General features: G+C 48.1%; 2 protein-coding genes across 18 annotated transcripts; both read left to right on the forward strand.

Annotated features, from left to right (window-relative positions):
* The first annotated feature begins 185 nt into the window (after positions 1-185).
* On the forward strand, positions 186-9220 carry LOC122366631 (nucleoporin p54-like). 17 transcript variants are annotated; one of them, XM_043339102.1, is made up of 11 exons: positions 186-232; positions 3744-3852; positions 4363-4431; positions 4708-5142; positions 5475-5645; positions 5940-6087; positions 6264-6406; positions 6801-6956; positions 7298-7410; positions 7676-7819; positions 8110-9220. In XM_043339102.1, exons 2-11 carry the CDS (start codon positions 3786-3788, stop codon positions 8446-8448), a joined length of 1785 nt encoding a protein of 594 aa, XP_043195037.1. In that variant the 5' UTR covers positions 186-232; positions 3744-3785; the 3' UTR covers positions 8449-9220. The 17 variants fall into 17 exon arrangements, with proteins under 17 accessions (XP_043195037.1, XP_043195045.1, XP_043195033.1 ...); XM_043339110.1 differs by having other exon boundaries at positions 194-232; positions 4813-5142; XM_043339098.1 differs by lacking the exon at positions 186-232 and adding an exon at positions 422-529.
* A 2308-nt stretch (positions 9221-11528) lies between these two features.
* On the forward strand, positions 11529-21081 carry LOC122366632. The gene is made up of 4 exons (XM_043339112.1): positions 11529-12192; positions 18863-19079; positions 19285-19474; positions 19791-21081. Exons 1-4 carry the CDS (start codon positions 12181-12183, stop codon positions 19837-19839), a joined length of 468 nt encoding a protein of 155 aa, XP_043195047.1. The 5' UTR covers positions 11529-12180; the 3' UTR covers positions 19840-21081.
* Positions 21082-21477: the final 396 nt, after the last annotated feature.

A 21477-nucleotide genomic window follows, 5' to 3' on the forward strand; every position in this document is an offset into this window, starting at 1 on the left:
CATTTTTTTACGAATCATTTGAACGTCTTGAAAAGGACTTAGAATATATTGCATGAGAGCGGAAAACATTTGATCAATGCAATAAATTTTCACCTACAATTATTTTGTTTGAATTTCATCAAGTCTAGTCTAGACCGACCATCAATGACGTCATCAATAAGTTTTGAATACTTTAGATGCTGATGGATGAAACGATGAAACGGATGAAGCACACACATTGCACAGGACGCCGGTGAAAACAGGGCGCCGGAGGGCATATTAGTCACGTGACATTTGGAACTTCTCCCCCATCTGTGGGCCTTCTAGATCCTAAACGTCACGTGAAAATTTCACGAACCTTGATCAAATCGCCCCAGGCGCCCTGTTTTCACCGTCGTCCATTGCAGGACGCCGGTGAAAACAGGGCGCCGGAGGGCATATTAGTCACGTGACATTTGGAACTTCTCCCCCATCTGTGGGCCTTCTAAACGTCACGTGAAAATTTCACGAACCTTGAATTGCACACCGTTGCACACACAAGACACATGTGGTGATATGCATCTTCGGCATCTTCATTTTGTTTTTGGGTTTTTGTTTAACTGGATTGAATCGTGTATGAGTATGATTTAAATTTTTTAATGTACTCCGTGCTCGTGCAGACTTTGCTTGTCTTCTCATGAAATTAGTATTTTGCTATGGATTTGTGTTTTTTTATGCTCAAAATGATCAGAAAATAAAACAAAACGTTTTTGTAAAAAGGATTATTTTCTATTATTTTAGTATAAGAATAACTATTCTATATAAAATAATGTTTGACGCGGAAGCTTATTACGCGTTGACCAATCATATTGCGTAGGACAAACCCATCGGCTGTAAGCAGCATTCTGATTGGCTGACGATGACGTGACTGCATTCCTCAGCAAGGCACGCATTCCTCTGCAAGGCACTGTTTTCGGAACGAAAAATGGAATATCTTCGTCTAGGGTGATCGTTGGGCCGTAAAAGCTTCTGATTTGTGCTAGTCTCAGCGCAAGCAACAAAACTGCTATTCCAGTTCCAAACCCCATGTTAAAAGTGAACTATTTCCTTTAAAGGAAAAGGGCCACCTTTAACATGGGGATTGAAACTGAGATAGCCATCTTGTAGCCCGTGTCCGAAAACCTAACTGTCTACCTCCTTACGGCCGATTTCGGCCTCCATTCGTAGTTATCGGCAATTTTAAAAGAAAATACGCCAGGAATGCGTCCTTATCCCAGGAATGCGTTCTTATCCGACAATACAGCCACCCGCGGCGAGGCTTTGGTTTTTTACCAATCAGCTCCAACCAGCTCAGCTTTAACCAATCAGCTTATCTGACACAATCCGACGAGTCTGTCTTCTGAACGCTGATTGGCTTGAGTGTGACGTCATCGCTATGCCATCATACAGTAGGTGCCGTAGAGAGTATCAACATAGTACCAATATGTTAAATAGTTTTAAATACTTTTTCGCGAATTGTGCACTTCTGGCACCAGTTTTAAAAAGAAAATGAAAAATAATAATGTCAAAATGAAAAACAACGATATCTTCATATTTCACGAAGGTGGCCCTTTTCCTTTAAAGGCAGTTTAATTGAAGTGGGGGCCAATGGTCGTGCTGGGTGCACTTACTTTCATTTGTTTCTAGGAAATATATCGAGTCATTCAAAAGCATATATTTTATTCCTCGTTCAAACTGGTCTGTATCTGTTCGGGCTGAGCTGAACAGCTTAGCACTTGCAAATTGAAATTGACTCTTGCTGCTCCCATTGGAGTAGGTACAATGTTTTTTTTGTGCTTTCTTACAGCCTGACATGCTTTGAGCTGGAAGCAAAAAATATGTTATGAGTTTGAATGGCATGACCAAGATGATGTGAAGTGTGCTTGTGTTGTGAAAGCTGTGCTCCAGCCTTAACCCGCGCCCCGTAGGGCTACCGGCGGACCCTACCACCCATAGGGGGCGGGCCGTTTCGGCCCCCCCCCCCCTAAGATCTCGGAAAGTTACCGGCCGATTTTCAAAATTCAAACGGCGTTCGATAGCCCCACCCGGGAACTACCTTGTGACCAAATTTCATTGACCTAGGTCAAACCGATGACGTCACAGGTCAGGTCAAAGGTCAGATTTTCACCGTTCACAGGCAATTCAAGAAATGTGCTGTGAAAGCTAGTAAATTGGTAATTTATTGAAAACCATCGATGGTACATTGTTCGTCAAACACATACTTTCCTATCTGAGGTCACTGATACCAGGTCAGGTCACAGCGAGGTCAGGTCACCGGGGGTCACAATATGAATGTGTCGTGTGATACATGTTTTATGGTCCATTTTACATGACAAATGCGATTATGTGGGTTAGGCAGCCTTTGGGGCCAGCCTAGGTCACGTTTTGGTGAAGGTCAGGTCAAGGTCAGGTCAAATTAGGTCAAATTTCAAAGTTGATATTTTTGCATAAAATGGGTATCGATTCGATGCAGCTCGTCACGGGGAGTCTAATGGTGGTCTTCGTTTTGCTCTACGAGTTCTAGAATTGCCAAAAATTGAGTTTGAAAATTTGACGTCATCATTTTTGAACAGTTTTTTCGTTATAACTTGGCCAAAAAACGAGGTATCGATCTGAAATTTGGTATGTAGATAGAAGACGGTAGGCACTATCACATATATTCCGGTTTTTTCGAAACTCAAAAAACTTTTTGGATTTTTGGGCGAATATATCCAAAAAATGCTTTTTTGATTTTGGGGGGTCAAAACTCAAAAATTTCAAAAATTCGAGATAGCAGTTTTGTAGCCCTGTCAATTCTACACCTTTTATGTCCTGATCATTTTTCTGTATCTTCAAAGCTGTAGTCCTGACAGGTCTTCTCGCGAAGGTCTTTTTTCGGTCGAAAATGACAGAACATGACGTCACTCTGACGCCATTTGTGGCCAACCTATCATAGCCTCTGGTAAAATTTGTGGTCACAATGTGTAAAATTGATGTCCGGAGGGGTCCTGAAAGTTTGGTGGCGATATCTCCAGCCGTTTAGGAGATATCGACCGAAAAGGACAGGGGGGGGGGCCGTTTCGGCCCCCCCCCCCCTACGGGGCGCGGGTTAAGCTTTCACTGATACCCATGTGGTCAGTTACAGCTGATTATTTTCATTATTTATGGCTATGCAGTTTGGTTCAGCATGCAGCAGCAGCAGCAGCATTTCTCCACCTCTGTATGGTAGCAGTAGCTAGCATGACCCAAATACTTTTTCCAATAATATAATTATGATGAGAAGCAAGAGAAAATGATAGTAGGTATGCTGATCATTGTCAGCTGCCACCCTACCTTACAATACCCTTATGCTCTTGCAAAGTACTCCCTATAGCTGCCATGATTTTTTGAAAATGTTAAATGGGTATATCAGCATTACAGTTTCCCAAAAGGCAGCATGAATATCAGGCTGTGCAAATAAATGTACATCTGTTTAGCACTAGCTGATGTGCTCTACCACTAAACGTGTCATTAATATAATAAGGTTAACATACATGTTCCTTTCTCATAAGTCTTATCTTAGGTAAATTCAATTGATTTGTAATTACTGGGAAGCCTTTTCAAGCAGAAGGCTGAAAGTCATTTCGTTGATTGGTTCCTCAGTTCTCTTCTTTATCTTTCCTTACATTTATCCAGTTTCCCAAGATATCATATCTCCTATGACTTTTCAGGTTGTATTGTACTGAGCATACAATCTGACCATCCCTAACATGTGGTGTGTTTTGCAGATCAGATTTTAGTCAAAAGTAAGAGAAACTTGTGTATTCAAGATGTCAACATTTACTGGGTTTAGTGGCTTTGGAGCAGCATCATCCACATCAACTGCAACACCTTCAGGTATCACTTGCCTGCTAATCATTTCCTGAGATATTGATTTGTAGGTAGCTAGTTTGTGGGCAGGGAGGTGCCTTTCAAGTGACTGATTTAATAGTTAACAGGAGCATCATTCTGAGTCCAAGAGCTTTTAGAACAACATTTGATGGCAGCTCATCAGTGTGCTACTCTGGAACTATAAATACTTAGGTGTTGGAATAGAATAGAATCATCTCTTTAACAGTTAATGCAATGGTTTAGTCAAATGACTGTTCAGCAGATGAATGCACAAATACAGCTTGTGCACTGTGCAGTGGAGTAAAGGCTTTAGAGAGGATTCAACTTGCAGTTTCCTAGCTATTGTGACTTTTTCTGTTTTACCATTACTTAGCCCATGTTATGAAATGTTAGCTAAGTACCTATTACATCCTTTTCCAGCTGTTGAATTATTTTGCAAGTGCTAATCATCTGTAATTTTTTACACCTTTGGTAATCATTGTACTTATTTTTGTTGCCTTTGGTCTGTTTTTCCAGGTTCTTTGTTTGGATCAGCAACTACAACGCCTTCATTCAGTGGCTTTGGGGCATCAACAGCAGCAAAACGTAAGCTGGTACATTTATGATAGCCTAAAATAGTTTTACCCTGTTCATATTAAATTTCAGTCCCTCATCCCTGTCCAATTTGTAGCACTGGTATGTGTGTAATGATTTACAGTTCTTCTGCAAGCACTGATGCTGAGCAAGAAAAGCTGGTAGCCTGTCATGCGTACAAAGTAAAAGGACTTTAAACTCATAAATAGTCTTGCATATAAAACTCATAGAGGATCTGAGGGTGACTTCTTTTCTTTTGTAAACATAACTGTCAAATTTGTCCTACAGAGGTGACATTCGGTCAGCCGGCGAGCAGTACCGGCTTCTCTGGCTTTGGCGCACCGGCGTCAGCGCCATCAACAGGGTTCAGCTTCGGGACCCCCGCCTCCACAGCGTCCACAGGGCTCAGTTTCGGCGCGCCCGCCGCGTCCGCCGCCACCGGATTCAGTTTTGGCGCGCCGGCGGCCACCACCGCCGCCACGGGGTTCAGCTTTGGCGCGCCGGCCGCCTCCACGGCCGCTACTGGCTTCAGTTTCGGAGCGCCGGCGTCTTCGGCCTCCACCGGGTTCAGTTTCGGCGCTCCAGCGTCTTCAGCGGCCACAGGCTTTAGTTTCGGCGCGCCGGCCTCGACCGCCTCGACGGGCTTCAGTTTTGGCGCGCCGACATTCGGAGCCGCCGCGCCGGCGGCCGGCGGGTTCAGCTTCGGCAAACCCGCCGCGCCAGGTGAGGAAATGTGACCAGAATAATCAGGGACCGCTACTTGCATACATACATCTGTCTTAGCTATGTGCGAAATCGAGGAGATAGTTAAGGAATGCTTGGAAAATTGAGGGCTAAGATCTATTTATTGTAAATAGTGTTTCTATTTCATTGCATTAGCTTTTCTCTTCACAATACCACACAACAGTAACCGTAATCTAACTCGGTCGGTTTGTCTTATCTCCTTTCGTCCGAGTCTGGGCTGAACCATCTCTGACACACACGATCCGCCGCTGCTACAACTCCTGTGTCTCGTCCGTCACTGACTCGCTGCTCCCCCCCCCCCCCCCCCCCAGCGTTCGGCGCGCTCGGCCAGCCTCAGCAGCCACAGCAGGCGCAGCCAGCCGACCAGAGTCAGACGCCGGCCCTGTACAGCGCCATGCTCAACGTCACCATCTATCGTGACGAGCGGGACGCCATCCTGGCCAAGTGGAACCAGCTGCAGGCCAAGTGGGGCGTCGGAAAGGGTGAGCGTTCCGGGAACAGACGTCTTCAGACGTACAAACGTAGTCACCGTACGATACAGCTGCCAGCAATGACGATAGATCGTGCACCAGGACACGACGTTGATAGTTAGAGAGATATGGACAGATGTAGTTCCGCGATCGTAATTAGTCTGTAATCTGTATTAGCACCAAACTAGCCCATGCTTCCTAAAAACCAGGACTCTGTACGGGGAATGATTGTTAATCAAAATTCAACATCAATCCGATCGCCTATTTTAACCGTTTGTGACTGACTGTGCTGTGAATGCCGGCCAGGTTTTTACACGATGGGCCCCCCGGTGGAGCTGGGCGCGGAAAATCCGTTCTGCGTGATGAAGGCGGTCGGCTACGCCCGGCTGCCCACGGCCAAAAACGACGACGGCCTCGTGACACTGCGACTCAACAAGAAAGAATCCGAAGTCAGGTAAGTGTGGGGAGAGAATAGAGATATAGTAAGAAAAGATCACTAATCAACTAACAGAATGGGAGGGACAGGGGGACTAATAAGCTGATGGAGGGGGGTAGCAGTACAATTTTTCATTTAACTCTAGCCAGTGTCCTTCCCCAGTCTCGCTCACCTGGCCGACCTCCCGTTGACAGGAGCAGTCAGCAGCAGATTGTCAGCACCGTCTCGAAGCTGCTGGAGAACCGGCCGTCACTCTCGGTCTGTGTCGAGAGTGTGCGGGCCGTCACTCCGGAGAAGACTGAGATCCAGATCTACGTGCAGGAGCGCAGTCCCAACGGTACGCAGCACTGTCCGACTCCTTGCGACTGATTTGGTGTGCTGTGGCTTTTGGGAAGGAACTAAAGACATTGGCAGGGGTATCTGTGAATGGTTGGGAAGTCCTGACTGTAGATTGAGACGTTTTTGACTAATCTACCAGCGTGACCAACTTCCATGTGGCCTCTTTGACCCCGACATGTGCTGAGTATTTAATTAGCATCTCTTTCTGGACTAACGTGCAGGTCTAGGCAGTTAGATTCAACATACAAAGTACCTTCGGGATCGATGTGGATCACTATCCCGGTCGAGATATTGTTTCTATTTTACCAAAGACTTCGGAAAACACCACCAGCTGCTGCTCTTCCGTCTCCCGTCTGTCTCCTGACTGACCGGCCCCGGCGTTCGGTTCCCAGGCTCGGTGCGTCGTGTGCCCGCCTCGGACCTGTGCTCCCACCTATCTGCGCCCGCGCAGCGCTCTCAGCTGGCGGCTGTGGCACTGGACCAGCTGCACGCGCTGGTGGCGCCGTCTGCCGAGCAGCTGCAGCTCTACCTGGATAACCCTCCGGCAGGTGGGTGCTGCGGGCCGTCCTACCGACCCGCGGACTGACATTGGGGGTGCGGCGGCCAGTCACCGGCCCGTGGACCGACATTGGGGGTGCGGCGGCCAGTCACCGGCCCGCTAGTAGATACAACTGTGGCATGAGGGCTGAACTGCGAGCTTGTTGCAGTGCTTTGCAGGTGGGATTTACAATGGAATGAATCACCTTTACAGTATTTCTTAGCTTGGTTTTCATAGCCATCTCTTATGGACTTTTATCAAATCGTCATATTTTGTAGTTAGTCGTATTGAATCTCCGACAATCGTTGCCTTCTGGTGGTTGTGCCCTGACCCTTCACCGCCCTTGTCCAGGAATCGATAAGCTGATCTGGGAGCAGGCCAAGAAGGACAACCCGGACCCGAAGGCCATGATTCCCGTGCCGATGATCGGCTTTAACGAGCTGCACCGGAGAACGCAGTGTCAGGTCAGTGCCGAAAGGAAGGGATTGTCCGCACTGGGAGTGCGACTGCTGATGCGCAGTCGAGCTATGAGAATATTGTGCTACCGTAATCCTCAGGAGGCTCTGATCGGGACCCCTATGGTGGTGTTTTGGGCGAAGCATAACCGTAGCGTGCGCCCCAAAGCCCCATTAAACAACTATACAATATTGATCATATCTACCTGGACGTGTCTGTACTTTGTAAAACTGTCATTTTCTCACACCGGTGACGATGTATGCTGGCCCACAGGAGCAGGAGAACGTGAACCAGCAGCGTCGTCTGGATCTGATCGCCTCCGACATCGCCGACCTGCAGAAGACGCAGGCGGCCACCGCGGCGCGGCTCAGCCAGCTGAAACGAGCCAACCTGGAGCTCTCGCACCGCGTGCTGCAGGTAGGGACGCCACACTGTGCAGCCCGCCGGTCACCAACGACTTACGAGCTCATTAAAAACAAGGGCAACGTAATATCTGCTATGGTCATGTGTCAGATGACAGTTTCATTTAATGTGCTTTCTTTTACCATTGACAGGATTCTCATGTCACTTTCGAAGATCAGCCACTTTGGTTTATATTGTTCATTAGCCCTTGACCCATTTAGGTTTTGCCGTGTTATTCACTCAATACAGTGTACTGTTACTCCCTTACTGAGTCCGGTGCCCCCCCCCCCCTCCCCCTTGTTCAGGTTCTGGTGCGCCAGGAGATGGTGCGTAAGCAGGGCTGGAGCATCCAGCCGCACGAGGAGCGGCTGCGCGTGCAGCTGGAGGCGCTCCAGGACGAGCTGGCCACGCCCACCCAGTTCAAGGGCCGTCTGAACGAGCTGCTGTCCCAGACACGTCTGCAGAGCCAGCAGGCGGTGCAGCGCGGTGAGCGCTACTCGCTGGAGCCGGCCGGCCGCGACGAGGTGCGCCAGCTGCTGCGCTCTCAGCAGCACGGCCTCCAGCAGCTGATGGCCGTGGTGCAGGCCGACCTGGCGGACCTGGACACGATCCGACACGGCCTCGAGCACGCGCCCAGACGCTGACCGGGACACGGGGAGCGCCGCGCCGCGGTCAGACGCGCTGCTGGAGGGCTGTTCGGTCCGTGACTCGACTGGTGGTGTGATCCTGCGGTGTGGTGACTGAATTTAGGTGATCTGGCTAGAAGTGCTTCGACGGCGGTTCTGTGGTCATGGGAGGACGTCGGTGAGGCGCCAACGGGCTTGGAGCGGGCAGGGCCCGGACTGGACTCATGATGCGAGCGACCCTGTGAGTCGCGGTGTGGACTCTCGCTCCGCGCGCTCTCGTATTCCAAGAAACTGCCGTCTGTGATGGAACCAGTGATGGCCATGTCAATTTTTCTCGTAATGTTTTGGAAATCAATGTATGGTAGACTGCAGCGATGGCACTAGCTATTTTCCAGACTGTGGACCCGACGCGTCAATCTCTCCAGGTTTCTGTGTTGTAGCGTCGGCCAAACGTTTCGACGTTGTGCCCCAACGTGCACAGCCCACAGGTGGCGCTTGTCATCTCCATTTCGGCCACAACGTCGGCATGACTGCCGTGACTGTTACTTTGTCACTCGTGGTAAGATGACACGTCTGGCGAGTCAGCAAATCAGCCGACGGTTGTTGGTAAGACGTCTTGCGATATGGTCGACCTATCCAGACTGCCGCAGTGTCTATGGAAGCATGGCTAGGCAACGAGGGAGACGGTATGACTTCAGGCGGCATGCCAAATGTGCTAACGTTATTAATGACTGGCGCAAATACAATGTTTGGGATATATGACGGATGTAATAAAAATGCCAAAATTTAACCTGTACTCGCTGGTCAGTCATGGCGCACCAGGTTGAGCTTTTGCTGAAAATCGAACTGCAAAAACTACATCCGCCTGATTATTTTACATCGATGACCAGCTACTTTTGATTAAAATTTGTGACGCATATGTTGTAATGCGAACAAACAAAGCGAACTCGGGCCTCTAGCGAACTCGGGCCTCTTATATTGACCTTAGACACGTTATATGCATGCATGTGATGCAGGTTTAAAAATTGAATTGATCAGTATTCAGTAAGACCATTTTCAATTATTTCAGTGCTCTTTTGATTTCACATGCACGTAAAGCAAAATAGGGATACAATAATTGCAAAGTGATTTACGCGAAGTCACGCGTGTTGTTTATTTCGACGCGTAAGCTTATCGGAACAAGCTTAGGAAACATCGTACCGCCCACTTTCCTTGCAATGGCTAACTACGAGTAGTCACTAGTCCCATTGAAGGCACAGACAAATCCGCTCACTCATCCTACTTTGAAAAGACAGAGGAGCGGCGAATTTAATTCCTCTGCATTTTCAGCTCAGCGGCAGAAATAGACGACGGCCGGCGGGCCGAACACAGCGCGAGTCGCAACTAAATCGTGCACCTGCGCCGTGAACGATTCAGTCGTCAGGTCACCTGTCGTGACACGAGTCTTCAGTAAAGATTGCGTCGTCGGTCACCTAAACTGCGGCGTGGACGCTCCGGAGTCGGTCTAACTTTATGTGAAAAAAGGAAATAAAACAAAAACACGCGCGTCTACCAACATCACGGTATCTTTATCATTGATCCAATGTTAACTTTATTTTAGGGCTGAAGGAGAAGGTAGCTTTCGATTCCTACCCACTCTCAGCACATCATCACATAGCTCATTTATGAGCCTCTGTGTTGAGCTACTAGCCTGTTCCGATCCCATTCGCACCCTTCGGCCATCGTCCTTGACGGCCAGACCATTACGTGTTATGCGGTGCAGCATCCGCAGTCGAGTAGGCGTTTAACAGTGGTGCCATCTATGAACAGAGATATAAGCAGATACCGTAGCGCATTACCGCTACATCGAACAGTAGTCTCGAGCCATGCGGTAAAATGTGTAACCGGTACCGAATCACCGAACGTCATATGTTAGGTTTATGAGGATGCCTAGCATTTTGCTAACGCTCTGACTAGCAAAGCCGACATGGCCAGCGTTATTGCTAGCAACTAGCGAGTAACATTATCATTTGTCAGCTGACTTATGTAATTATATTAATGAGCACAGAGCAATAGGAACACCAAACTGTGCTGTGTCTTTGACACACGTTACAAACTAGACTGTCGTTTGGTTATCCCTATCCCTACTCTGTCTCCATTCTTACATCAGACCAAACCGACATTTATTGGAGAACTAAGGACTAATTTATAATTCAAGAATATCTAAGTCATTGTTTCTATGCAACCAGTGGCGGATCCAGGGGGGTCAAAATGGGCATTGCCCCCCAAACGGCATAATTCTAACATTACGCCTATGGACGATACATGGAAAGAATCGATAAATTGTTATGGTTCCCCCCCCCCCAAAAAAAAAAGACTCCGAGCTGGATCCGCCTCTGTATGCAACATCAAATAGGGCTGATGTCAAAATGCTGAAGCTATTGATAGGGTTCGGCCTTACCAGGCCCGCTAAAACGATAACCTATTACCACTTATGCAGGCCCCGTAGTAGGCCATTAAGCTCATCTAGAGGGGCGGTTTAAACTCCACCTTGCCATCAAATTAAAATCCGTCGGGCAATAATGATCATTGAACCGGGCGGATAATGTCATTATTTCGCCCGTTAGCCCATTAGTCCCCAGCACGTTTTATAGAAAATGGTTAGGGAATGGCTACAGGAGTTGGTAATGGTCATCAAGATTAGGTACTTTACTAATATGAAGTCAGTGGTCATGAAAAAAAAACATTAAAGAATAACTGATCTGATGATTTGTTTCATAAATTATTTTCGTGATTGTGTCGGATGGGTCACAGATGATACGATACGCACACGGCAGAGGATGACTTATCACATGGCACTTCGGGGAGGGGTGCGTCTCTGCATCATTTCAAGGCGCGACTGGTAGGTACTGCATGCTAAGCAGTAAGCACTCGTTTATAGTCAGCGGTTCCGCTGCCAAACCGGAAATTTTAGCTTCAGGCTGCTAAGCTCAAGCGTTGAGCTTTTGAGCCTTCAGAAGCGCTCTGCACTCAGAGAAAATATGTAAGTGACAATAAAACAAATCACGCGACATTTGTCGGACTATATGTTTTTTTGAACGGCCCTTCACCATTACCAGTTATAGGTCGATTTGATACTTGGCGTCGCGCGCTTCGCCAGGGCCGGTCCGAGCATTAGGTCCAGTGTCCAGGGCATGATATTGGTGCCGGGCCGTTCAAAATACATATGGCCAAATTTACCTTATTGTACTTTTGTAATAAGGTCCTTTAAAATATGCAGTCATAAGTAAATAATGTAATAATAAGCTATCATGCCACCCTTCATCTATTCTCGTTTTCCTGATGAAAGAATTAAGAAACGTGATCCAGGACGCCGCCAGCCCTGCGCCTCAAAACAATTAGCAAAATGCAGCATTAAGAGTCCCAACCTGACGTTTAGAGGGGAGTCGGGGACGCTTATAGGACATTTATCAAAGCCATTATTATGTGTGGGTGCCGCGGCGCGTCCGTGCTGGAGCGGAGATTTCTCGGGAGCCGAGGCTGCGGCCGCGGTGACGTCACGGCTGCCTCACCTGGGCGGCGCTGATTGGCCGTGTCACCTGTGACGTCACCTGAGGGCGGCACGTTAAAAGTGGTGTGCCGCCGGCAGTCTCACCCAGTACGGTGTGGGTGCTGGTGTGTGTGTGTGCCGACCCGAGGTGCGGCTCATCTCTGACTGTGACTGACCACCGAGCCCGCACCGGCCGCGAGCCACCGCCACCGCCACCCGTCATGACCTCTGGGGTGAGTAGACTGAGCGCGGACACTATAATGACTTATCTACGTCCAGTAAAACGTATGACTGATGCATCGAGCGTACCAGTGGATCCAGAAAAGGTGGCATGAGACGTAGCGGGGACATATTCCCAAAAACTTCCTCGGAAAACCAAATACTCCTCAGAGTTCGTTTCCTTATGCGTTGCTGTGTGGTTAAAAGCAAGCCCTTTTCTACACAAAAATGTAAAGCTTTATTTCTATACGATAAAAACGGCAAAATTTCGTCAATTTCGGACCTTTATCCCTCGCCTGTATTTGTGTTTTGTCAGCCGCTAATGTTTACGGGGAGGGTCCGTTGGATCCCCCGCCCTGCTGTTCAGCCCCTGATCGAGCTAGGGCCTCGCGGAAAAACAAGCGTGTTGCCCGTTACTACATACATAGAGGAAGTCGATGACACCTAATCTAGGTCATTGGTTGATCTTCCAGGTCAGGTCAATGGCTCAAAAAGAGGTAAAATTGGAGTCTGCTAGAACATCGTAAATCGAGGTTGCTATGAGGGTTTTCGGGGTCCTGATTTCATAATTTCGTATTATATCAGGTCAATTTCGTGTTAGGTCAGGTCAGGTCAGGTCAGGTCGGGTCAGGTCAGGTCAGGTTATGCCAACCAGTAGGGGTTCTGCCGGCTATCTATAGTAGGTGTTAACTAGTGATGTCAATCGGATACCAACTTTTTGGTATACCGATACCAAACCGATACCAAGTTGGTATTTGGTATTTCAAACCCTATGCATTTGGTATTTTGTTGGTATTAGAAAGCTTCACTAGTGTACTAAGATGCTCCGAATTTGGTAAAAAGTTGGTATTTCTATCAGTTTTAAAATTTGGTTTGGTTTTCGGTATTTTCCTATTGTTTCGGTTGGTATTTGGTTTGGTATCGGTTTCCAAATTTTCCGTACCTATTTGACATCATTAGTGTTAACCACAACCGACAGCTTTGTAACATGGTATATACCTAAACACTAAAACTATTTCGTAAATGTTCAAAATGGTGCTTAATTCGAAATCACCTCCAAAAAACTACCTTAGAAACAAGCAAAACTCGAAAAAGTAAACCAAGGTCCTCTAAGAGCAATGACCTTGACCTGACCTTCAAGTGACATTTACACCCACCGTAATGCATGGGACAAACATCGCTTCACATGTTGGAACGTTTAAAACCACAAAAAAATGGACAAGCATGGATCATATGCGCTGACAAACGCCAAATCGCGATTCCGGCCTGACATGGTCTCGACTCTCGACAAACAGGTCAGAGGTTAAAGGTCATTTGGGTCAGGGTCAATGCTCAGAGTAGGTGGAGGTGCAAAATCGACTAACTGGAGAATACGAAAATTTTCGTTGCGATCGACCACTTTTTGTGCGAGTTATTTAGGAAAAACCGAGAGAGAGTTCGAAACAGTAAACTGCGGAAGACACCGGCCTGTGATCGGCGCTCTGCTGCAGCAAAATGATCCCTGGAGAGGTATTCTAAAATGAATTGAGTCCGAACCTTTTGATGGGAAGGATTGACAAGGACGGAGCCCCCGCTAAGCGAAGCTTGTTGCGTTGACCCTGCCCTCTACCCTCCGATCGCGCCATTTCGGTTCTATGACAGAATTATTGAGTCCAAAGTTTAACGTGCGCATATGGCCGCGGACGGCCGGTCCCCTCACTGACTTCGCTTGGCTACGGCCTGCCACCAACCGCAACCATACCTGTCAGGAGGCCCATAAACGTCAAGCACTCGTCGCGCTACAAACCCAAACTGTTGCAACCGGGAATGCGTGCCCTCGCGGAGTCCAACGCTCTACCGACTGAGCTACGGGACCGCCGAGGTGACGCCAATGAATGGTTCAGCGCACAACGTGAAACGGCAGCCGTGTGATATAGGAGAAGCCCAGAAAAGTGGTTTGTCCAGATCAAAATTGCTGGGCCTTGTGTGCAATTGTTTTAGGGAATCCAAGAAGGTGATGTAGGATGTTGCAAAGGAAAATAGTCCCCGAAACGACTTTAATTTTTATTGCCTTGGATCTCGCCTCATTTACGCACTGGTGTAGATATTCAAGCAATCTTTTTCGTACCTATTTATATAACGCAGTCTTTTTGTGCGAGTTTAACAAAATCTAGCCAGCTTCCGACGTTGCAAGGCAGCTGAAGCCGATATGAAAGGTCAATGTTGTCAGTGTTCTGGATCTGGCGTTGGATTGTCATTACCGACTGTCTTGATGATGGTCGGATAATAATTAGCACGTACTACTGCACACTTTTGAAGAAGTTGCGAGATGCCCTCGAGCAGAATCGCCAAAAACGCTCAGGGAGTATTTTTATACTCACCGACAGCGCCCCCACCAATTCGTCCTGAGCTGCGATTGAAGAAACAACAGAATGTGGACATGAAATCCAACCGCATCTAACAAATTCATCTGACCTGGTATTACGAGTAAGTGACTATTGATTGTTACGGGAGCAGGGAGGTAAAGAATCAACAGTATGGCCGGTGATTTAAGGACAGAAATGACGTCATTAATGAGGAGAAGGGAGGTCAATTTCACCAGGTCCCAACTTCGGCGCCCTGACACCGCCTAAGAATAACTAATCTGATTTTAGGCAGTTTATCACATGTTCTTGTAACATGAAAAGACCATTGCTAGGCCACTTCGGTGACGGCATGACCGCACCAACAAAAAACGATTCATTATGTATTTTGTATACCTCCGAAATTCAATTACCTGTATCCGCCTATGACTTTTCCAAATGCTCATTTTGGTGACACGTGTCGTTTCTGGTTCATTCTGCATCGATCGGCAGTAGTTGCGTCCAAATCGAAAACATGGCCGTGGTGAGCAGTTGAAAAAGCATATGCAATTCGCCGTTTTACTGCCACCTTCTGCCCCCCCCCCCCCCTATTTACTTTTTGGATTTTTTTTTTTCAAAATGTAGATCACGTTAAAGGAAATCGAATGACGTTTAAATTTTGAAAATCGGCCGGTCGAGTTATCAAGGGATTCGTAAACAGCCCCCCCCCCCTGCCACTAATAGGGTTAGCCAGGAGCTTGCCACTAATAGGGTTAACCTACGTCAATGGAATCACCAGCGATGAAAAGCTTGCAAGGAGACGGTTATTGTTAGTCCTTACATAGTTATTATTTGCAGGGAAAGTTCATGGGTGATAGTCAGTGATTATGGTAATGGTACAGATAACCGGTCGCAGTGAGAGTCACGTCAAGGACTCGAAAGATTTCTGAAGTATCACTTTGGGACCTTGTTCTGAACATCTGTTGTTAGGTATGTCATGTTGTCATGTCTGATTGTGGGAAATATTCCTATCATGAAAGTGATAAACAGGGGTCTGCAAAACGTAACCTGAAGCAAAGGCCACTTCAAGGCCGGTCAGTCGTAATTTTTTTACCCCCTCCCCTCTCTAAGAAAAATATGTTCTAATGTACTCGTGATTTGAATGACGCGTCGGTAGCGGGGCCATTGTGCGCCCCTGTTCCAAAATTTGGGAAAATATCGATGAAATACAAAGCTGAGATATTTAATATGTTTGCCGCAATGATATTAAAATGTCTATAAAACGCTGTCATTGCAATTATGGTATGTCCGACCTCTGCATTGCAAATTAATACCATTCCTCAAACATATGTCGATGGTGGTCGACAAAAGTATCATTCTTTTTTTGTAACATACCATATAAGCTGCAGCTAGGAATGAGCTCCAATAGTCAATTGCATAGCTATGCATCATTCAAGTAGTTAGCCGAGCCCACACAGGTAGGTAAGCGCCGACAGTAATTGACCCTCTTGAGACAGACATTGGCTGCGCTGAAATACCGGCCTGAAGCCCTGAAGCTTATGAGTCAGCTGCCACTGGATGGCACGTTCCACGGTTGACAAGGGGCGACAATATTGGAGCTGGACAATGGACAAGGAAGTGTTCGCACCAAGTATGACTATTTGACAATTTTAAACGGTTAACCACATAGGCTAGTAAAAGCATGGCAAGCTAAGCTTGCTTATTTCTTAGTCTCAATCAGTAGCGGCGGAACACCTTCAATTAAGGGGGGGGGGGGCACTGCCGACTTTGGTCCCATTCTTTCCATGCAACACCCATAGGGTTAATGATAAAATGCCCAAATCAAAGGGGGGCAGAGCGCCCCGGTGCCCTCCCCGTTCCGCCGCCTATGGTCTCAATGAAACTTGTGCAAAAGTATTTCGTCAATAACCAAGTCATTGCACCCTACTACCTATTTGTAATTAATGACCTGCTAAACTAAATAATATATTAGCTTTTAATTAAACTATTGACTACATGACAAAGCATCTGTGAGAATGAAAAAATGGAAGACGGGAAAATCCAATTATGATGAATTATCAAAAAAAAACAACAACAACAACAACAAACAGCGGCATGAACTCGTTACAAAACAACGTGTTTACAAATACCTACTCTACCGACAGTAGGCAATTGGCCGGACTCACCCCAAAAGAATAATCTACATAATCCATTCATGGGAAATGAAATGCTCCGAATGCAATGCTTCTGCCCATGGAAGCACAAAACTAATACTTATACCCAAAATGAATATGGAGACATAATTTATATTTGGAGTTGCACCGAGCTCAACCAGTCAAAGAAGGGTTTAGAAATGCAGCTCAGTCAAGTCGTTCAACAACAATCTAGTTACTTTGTTTCGAAAGTTTCGGAGCTTGTTTCCAACTGAGCAGAAACAACCGAGATCACTGGTGCCCAAACCGCCTGCGTTCCGATGATAAACGTCTGATATTGCTGTTGTTGCTGTCGGAAGTCGCCGCAGATGACGCGGCTGTACCGCACGGCTGCGGTGCATTGCGGGTCAGTCTACCAGCGCAGTGCCTCGATCGCCCGCCGCCGCGGAGACTGCACGGCATTCAGCTTCGCATTCGAGAATCGAGTCGTCCATTGTATAGGTATAGCGTGACATGCTGCTGGGATAGATGTGGCTGGGTGACCACTGGGGGATCCATGGGAGCATCTGGGACATTTTCCCCTTTCGCAGCGGCCAGCGCCCGAAAATGACAAAATTTTAAGTTTTCCTTGCAGAGAAAGAAAATTAGCAACGTTAACATGGAAAAATGTTTTAAACTGCAAAGTAAGCCAAGAGAGAGCGAAATCCGAGGAATTTTCGGAAAATGGAGAAAGTTTTAAGAGAGCATGCCTTCCCCGCAGCGTCTCAAACCCCCTTTCCAGACTCGCCAGTGTGGGTGACCGTCCGCCCCAGTGCGACAGAACAGAGTTGTCTGAATCCCGTATCTCAAGTTGGCGAGTGGTTTACGCTTTGAGCGCTGCCAAAACACCCAGTACGTTCGTCTGGGTATGTAGCGCAGCGTAGAACCGCTACCTTTAGCGGAGAAATGGGGCAATACGAATATACGATGCTGCTGCATTGAACTGAACAGCGGAGGATGCATACGATACCGTAATTTAGCACACAGGGACTGAACACCTAGCGAATAATGGAATGAATGAATGAATGAATTCAGTACCTAGGAACGTATATTGCTATGTGCAGGTCTGCGTTCACAAGCATATAAATAAAAACAAAGGAGTCGCGCCATTGATCAATCGAAACTGCATTAAATACAAACTCTAAAAAAATTATTGGCAAGCAAAATAAGGCAAAATACCTAAAGCGTAAGAGCTAATTGAAATACATTTGGGGCTCAATACCCTGCTCAACTAAGGAATAGTTAATAAACGGTTCCTGATCTCGTCCCCTGGATCTCAACTTCCACATTATGCAGTTGCTACATAAATGCTACATATAGCCTAATATGTAGTTACACGGATCAATCCACTCAGAAACGTGCGGCCTTATATCCCACAAAAGAATTAAATGATCAATTGCCTAAAATGTCTATTTTACCAAAGAGATCGCAGTTCGTTAGCCACAGATTCGCCGTCTAAATCCTGCAGCATCCTGGGGCGTTTATGAAAGGAGGGCTGAAAGCAGAATGCCACCCGCTGTGAGCCATGGGGCGCTGATTTCGCCGCTGGCCTCTTATTTACGACCGGTCATAGGGTGGCTAATATCCGGACTGTGTCGCAAACGCACCGAGAAAGAGAAACTATTCAAAACACGGTATCGCCCTCCATTACGGGCCGCAGAGCGCGGCGGCTGGGCGGCAGAGCGGCGCGGGTTCCCAGCGCCACAATGGGCGCCATTGAGCCCGGCCGCCGCGCGCGCCTAATGGAGCGCGGCCGTGGGCGAGCGGCGCCGCGACGGGATCTGGTGGGCGCCCATCACCCGTGCCGTAACACGCACCTTCACCGGAGACGACCGCGACCGCTAACTAGCCGGCCACGCGAGGCCACCTATCACAGACGCTCATTAGCAGCCACGGATAAAGAGTTAACGTCAGCAGCGACGGCCAAATAAAGGCTACGGAGTAAGAGAACAGATGGTGCAAACGGAACTCGACGGACAACATAAGATGAGGGATTGGAAAAACGGCAATGCGTGCCATCAGCCATGAATGCCTTGATTGAAATAGTCCTCGTGTGATGTGACAGTCTGCATAAATCCCTCCGATTGTCTATCTGTCGGCCTGTGCAGGTGCGCCGGTTCTCACCACTGTCGCTCTCTCGCTCACCACTCTCACCGTTCGGCTGCCGACAGTGTCTGCTGTGGCTACTGGTTGTCCTCCTCGGCGTCTGCTGGACCGGGCTGGCCGAGCACCTGGGCCAGGTCGAGCCGAGAGCTACGCGACAAATATGCGGCAACGACTTCGACAGCATGTACTTTGCCGGAGCGTGTGACCTGGGCCGCAAACGGTCTGCCTGGCCGCCGCTGGGCCCAGTCGAGCCGCAGTTTCAGCTCTACTACCCGACCTCAGGTGAGGACAGTCACGTTCTCAGATGGTCTGCACGGTCTCAGTTGAGCCGTATCCCATTGGCCACTTTCAGCTGAATTATTTGTCTGCAAAAGTTGCTTACGTCAATGACTTACTATACTGTCACACCGTGTGTTAGCATATCCATTTGCACCGTGATGTCTGTGCGGCCCCCAATAACCAGTGGCGATATCCCGCTATGCCGCAGACTGGGAGTCGGTGCCGGCCGACCTGGGCCGGCTGGAGAACTCCTTGGTCCACCGGCTGGCGCGCAGTGTGTGGTTCGGCCAGCAGCGGCCGCGGCCGCACCTGACGCCAGCCAGCGCCCGGCACCCCGTCTGGAAGCACCAGCGCGCCTCCAAACGGTCGCCGGCCCACTACCGCCGGCTACACGACCTGTGAGTGTGACGACGAGGGGCATAAAACAGCCGCCGCAAGTGGTGTTACATGTAGAAAGGCTATGGTGGTCATGGCGGCTCGACAGCTTACCAGTTGTTTTATTTTGTTCCTGCTTTTCGAAAGGACTCGTCAGAGTTTGTTACTTAAAATGGATATCAATCCATTGGCATTGTTATAATTGCGCGAGCTTGTCATCAGCGCGAATGATTAGAAGTACCTAATCTGAAATGGCATGCAAGCTAGCCTGCTGTTGCAAAAGATGTCAAACGCGCTAATGATGCCGAACGCACCAATCATTATCGTTTGTTTCGGCAGGTGTTGCGGTAAGGGCTGCAGCGAGGCGCACTTTGTCGGTATCTGCTGAGTTCACCGTGGCCGACCTCCACTCCGCATACCTCCCGTGGCGCTCCATTCTGGGCGTCCTCCGCTTCAGGTCGCCGGCGGGGTGTCGGGCTACGGACCGGCACCGCAGGGCGACACCACCGATCTCAGAGACCGCCGGCCGGCCGGCCGCCGGGGACGCGAGCCGGCCGGCGGATCAGGGCCAGCGAACGAACGAGAGTGGATGAAAGCGTATCGACAACACGAGCGACGTCCTCCGCTAAGGTGGAGATGATAAGACGGTGTCGGCTTTTGTGCTGTCGGCAGTTGGAATATCCGACAAGACGAGGTTTCACTTTATTCGACAAAACATAAAAATGAAACGTTGACCCTCGAAAGCATCGTTCGTGGCGGTGTTATATGAACGACATGAAAACATGACAGGCGTTAACAATACGTGGTAAAATACAGCGTGAAGGTCATTATGCAAATTGAGGGCGGAAACAGACTGCGTCTAGGATGGAACGAATTTGCGAGTGCACTCGAACGTATCATGAGAAGTGGATGACCGCAAACGTCTAACTTTTATCCCCTTTGGCAACGACACAATTTTATAGCCAGCTTTTGAGTCGTATGGATCAAATAAGCTGAATTTGCAAGGCGTTTTATTTCGAAATGAGAAAGGAACACTACCATACAATCCGCCGGAAAGCGTAAAGCAATGTTCAAGCATTCCGAAAAGCAGGCTATTGTATAAAGGTGGGAACGAAAATTCGCAAATCATTGGGCAGCCGTACCTTTATTTTAATTGAACTGTTATTTGTCCAATGCCAAAGTCTCCTTTGTCATTGCAGTTCTTGTTGCGTGTTATTACAGCGAGCTTTATCGTTGGCGGTGACAGCCGACAGGTTAGGAGGCAGGTATTGCCAAAAGTACCTGCAAATGTACGATGGAGCGATCGCTGTTCTGTTCACATCATGACCTCCCGTGTGTCAAAGCCATAAGCTGAATCAGAATCTCCGTAGGTGTAGAGGCTGGGCTGTCTCAGAGCAGCAGTCCGCACATAGAGGCTGAACCGTTTGAACCCTTCAAGGACAGGGTTTGCGCTGGTGTTCTATTTCGCATGTCTTTCTGCTGTCAACACCGCGCACCTCTTACTGTCGTCTCGCTGTGTCCGAACTATTTTCCCACATCCTATTGTGTGTTCACTAAATTATTGGCTAGGAAAGGCGAAGTGAAATAATTGTATATGGTTCCGTGTAAAATAAAATATGCATACTTTACATTTATTTTTATTCAACCGACCGGGGCAATGCCGCGTGTAGATTACACCAGTCGTCGATTTATACGGTTTTTCATTTCCATAAGCCGGTGGAATCCCACCTTCTGGGTACTGGAGCGTTGGCAAAGAGTCGAGACGCGCACGATTTCATTCAAATGAGCCGCGTCCATAACCTTCCAACTTGCCGAAACAAACTTTTCCGCGACTGTTCGGGTGACGCCGATGGTAAAAGTGAATGCCAAAAGCCTCTCGGAATTGCCCAAGACTCCAAGTCAGAGCCCAGTCGGAGGGTAGGTGACCCCAATTCCAGAACATTGGGTGACCTCCAATATCGGATGACGCCCAAAGTGGTGATGTAAAGAAGAGAAAACGACGGATTGGGGGAATGGCAGTTGTAAC

The sequence above is a fragment of the Amphibalanus amphitrite genome, unplaced genomic scaffold, assembly GCF_019059575.1.
Source record: "Amphibalanus amphitrite isolate SeventyFive unplaced genomic scaffold, NRLGWU_Aamphi_draft 000821F_arrow, whole genome shotgun sequence".
Classification (NCBI taxonomy): Eukaryota; Metazoa; Arthropoda; class Thecostraca; order Balanomorpha; family Balanidae; genus Amphibalanus; species Amphibalanus amphitrite.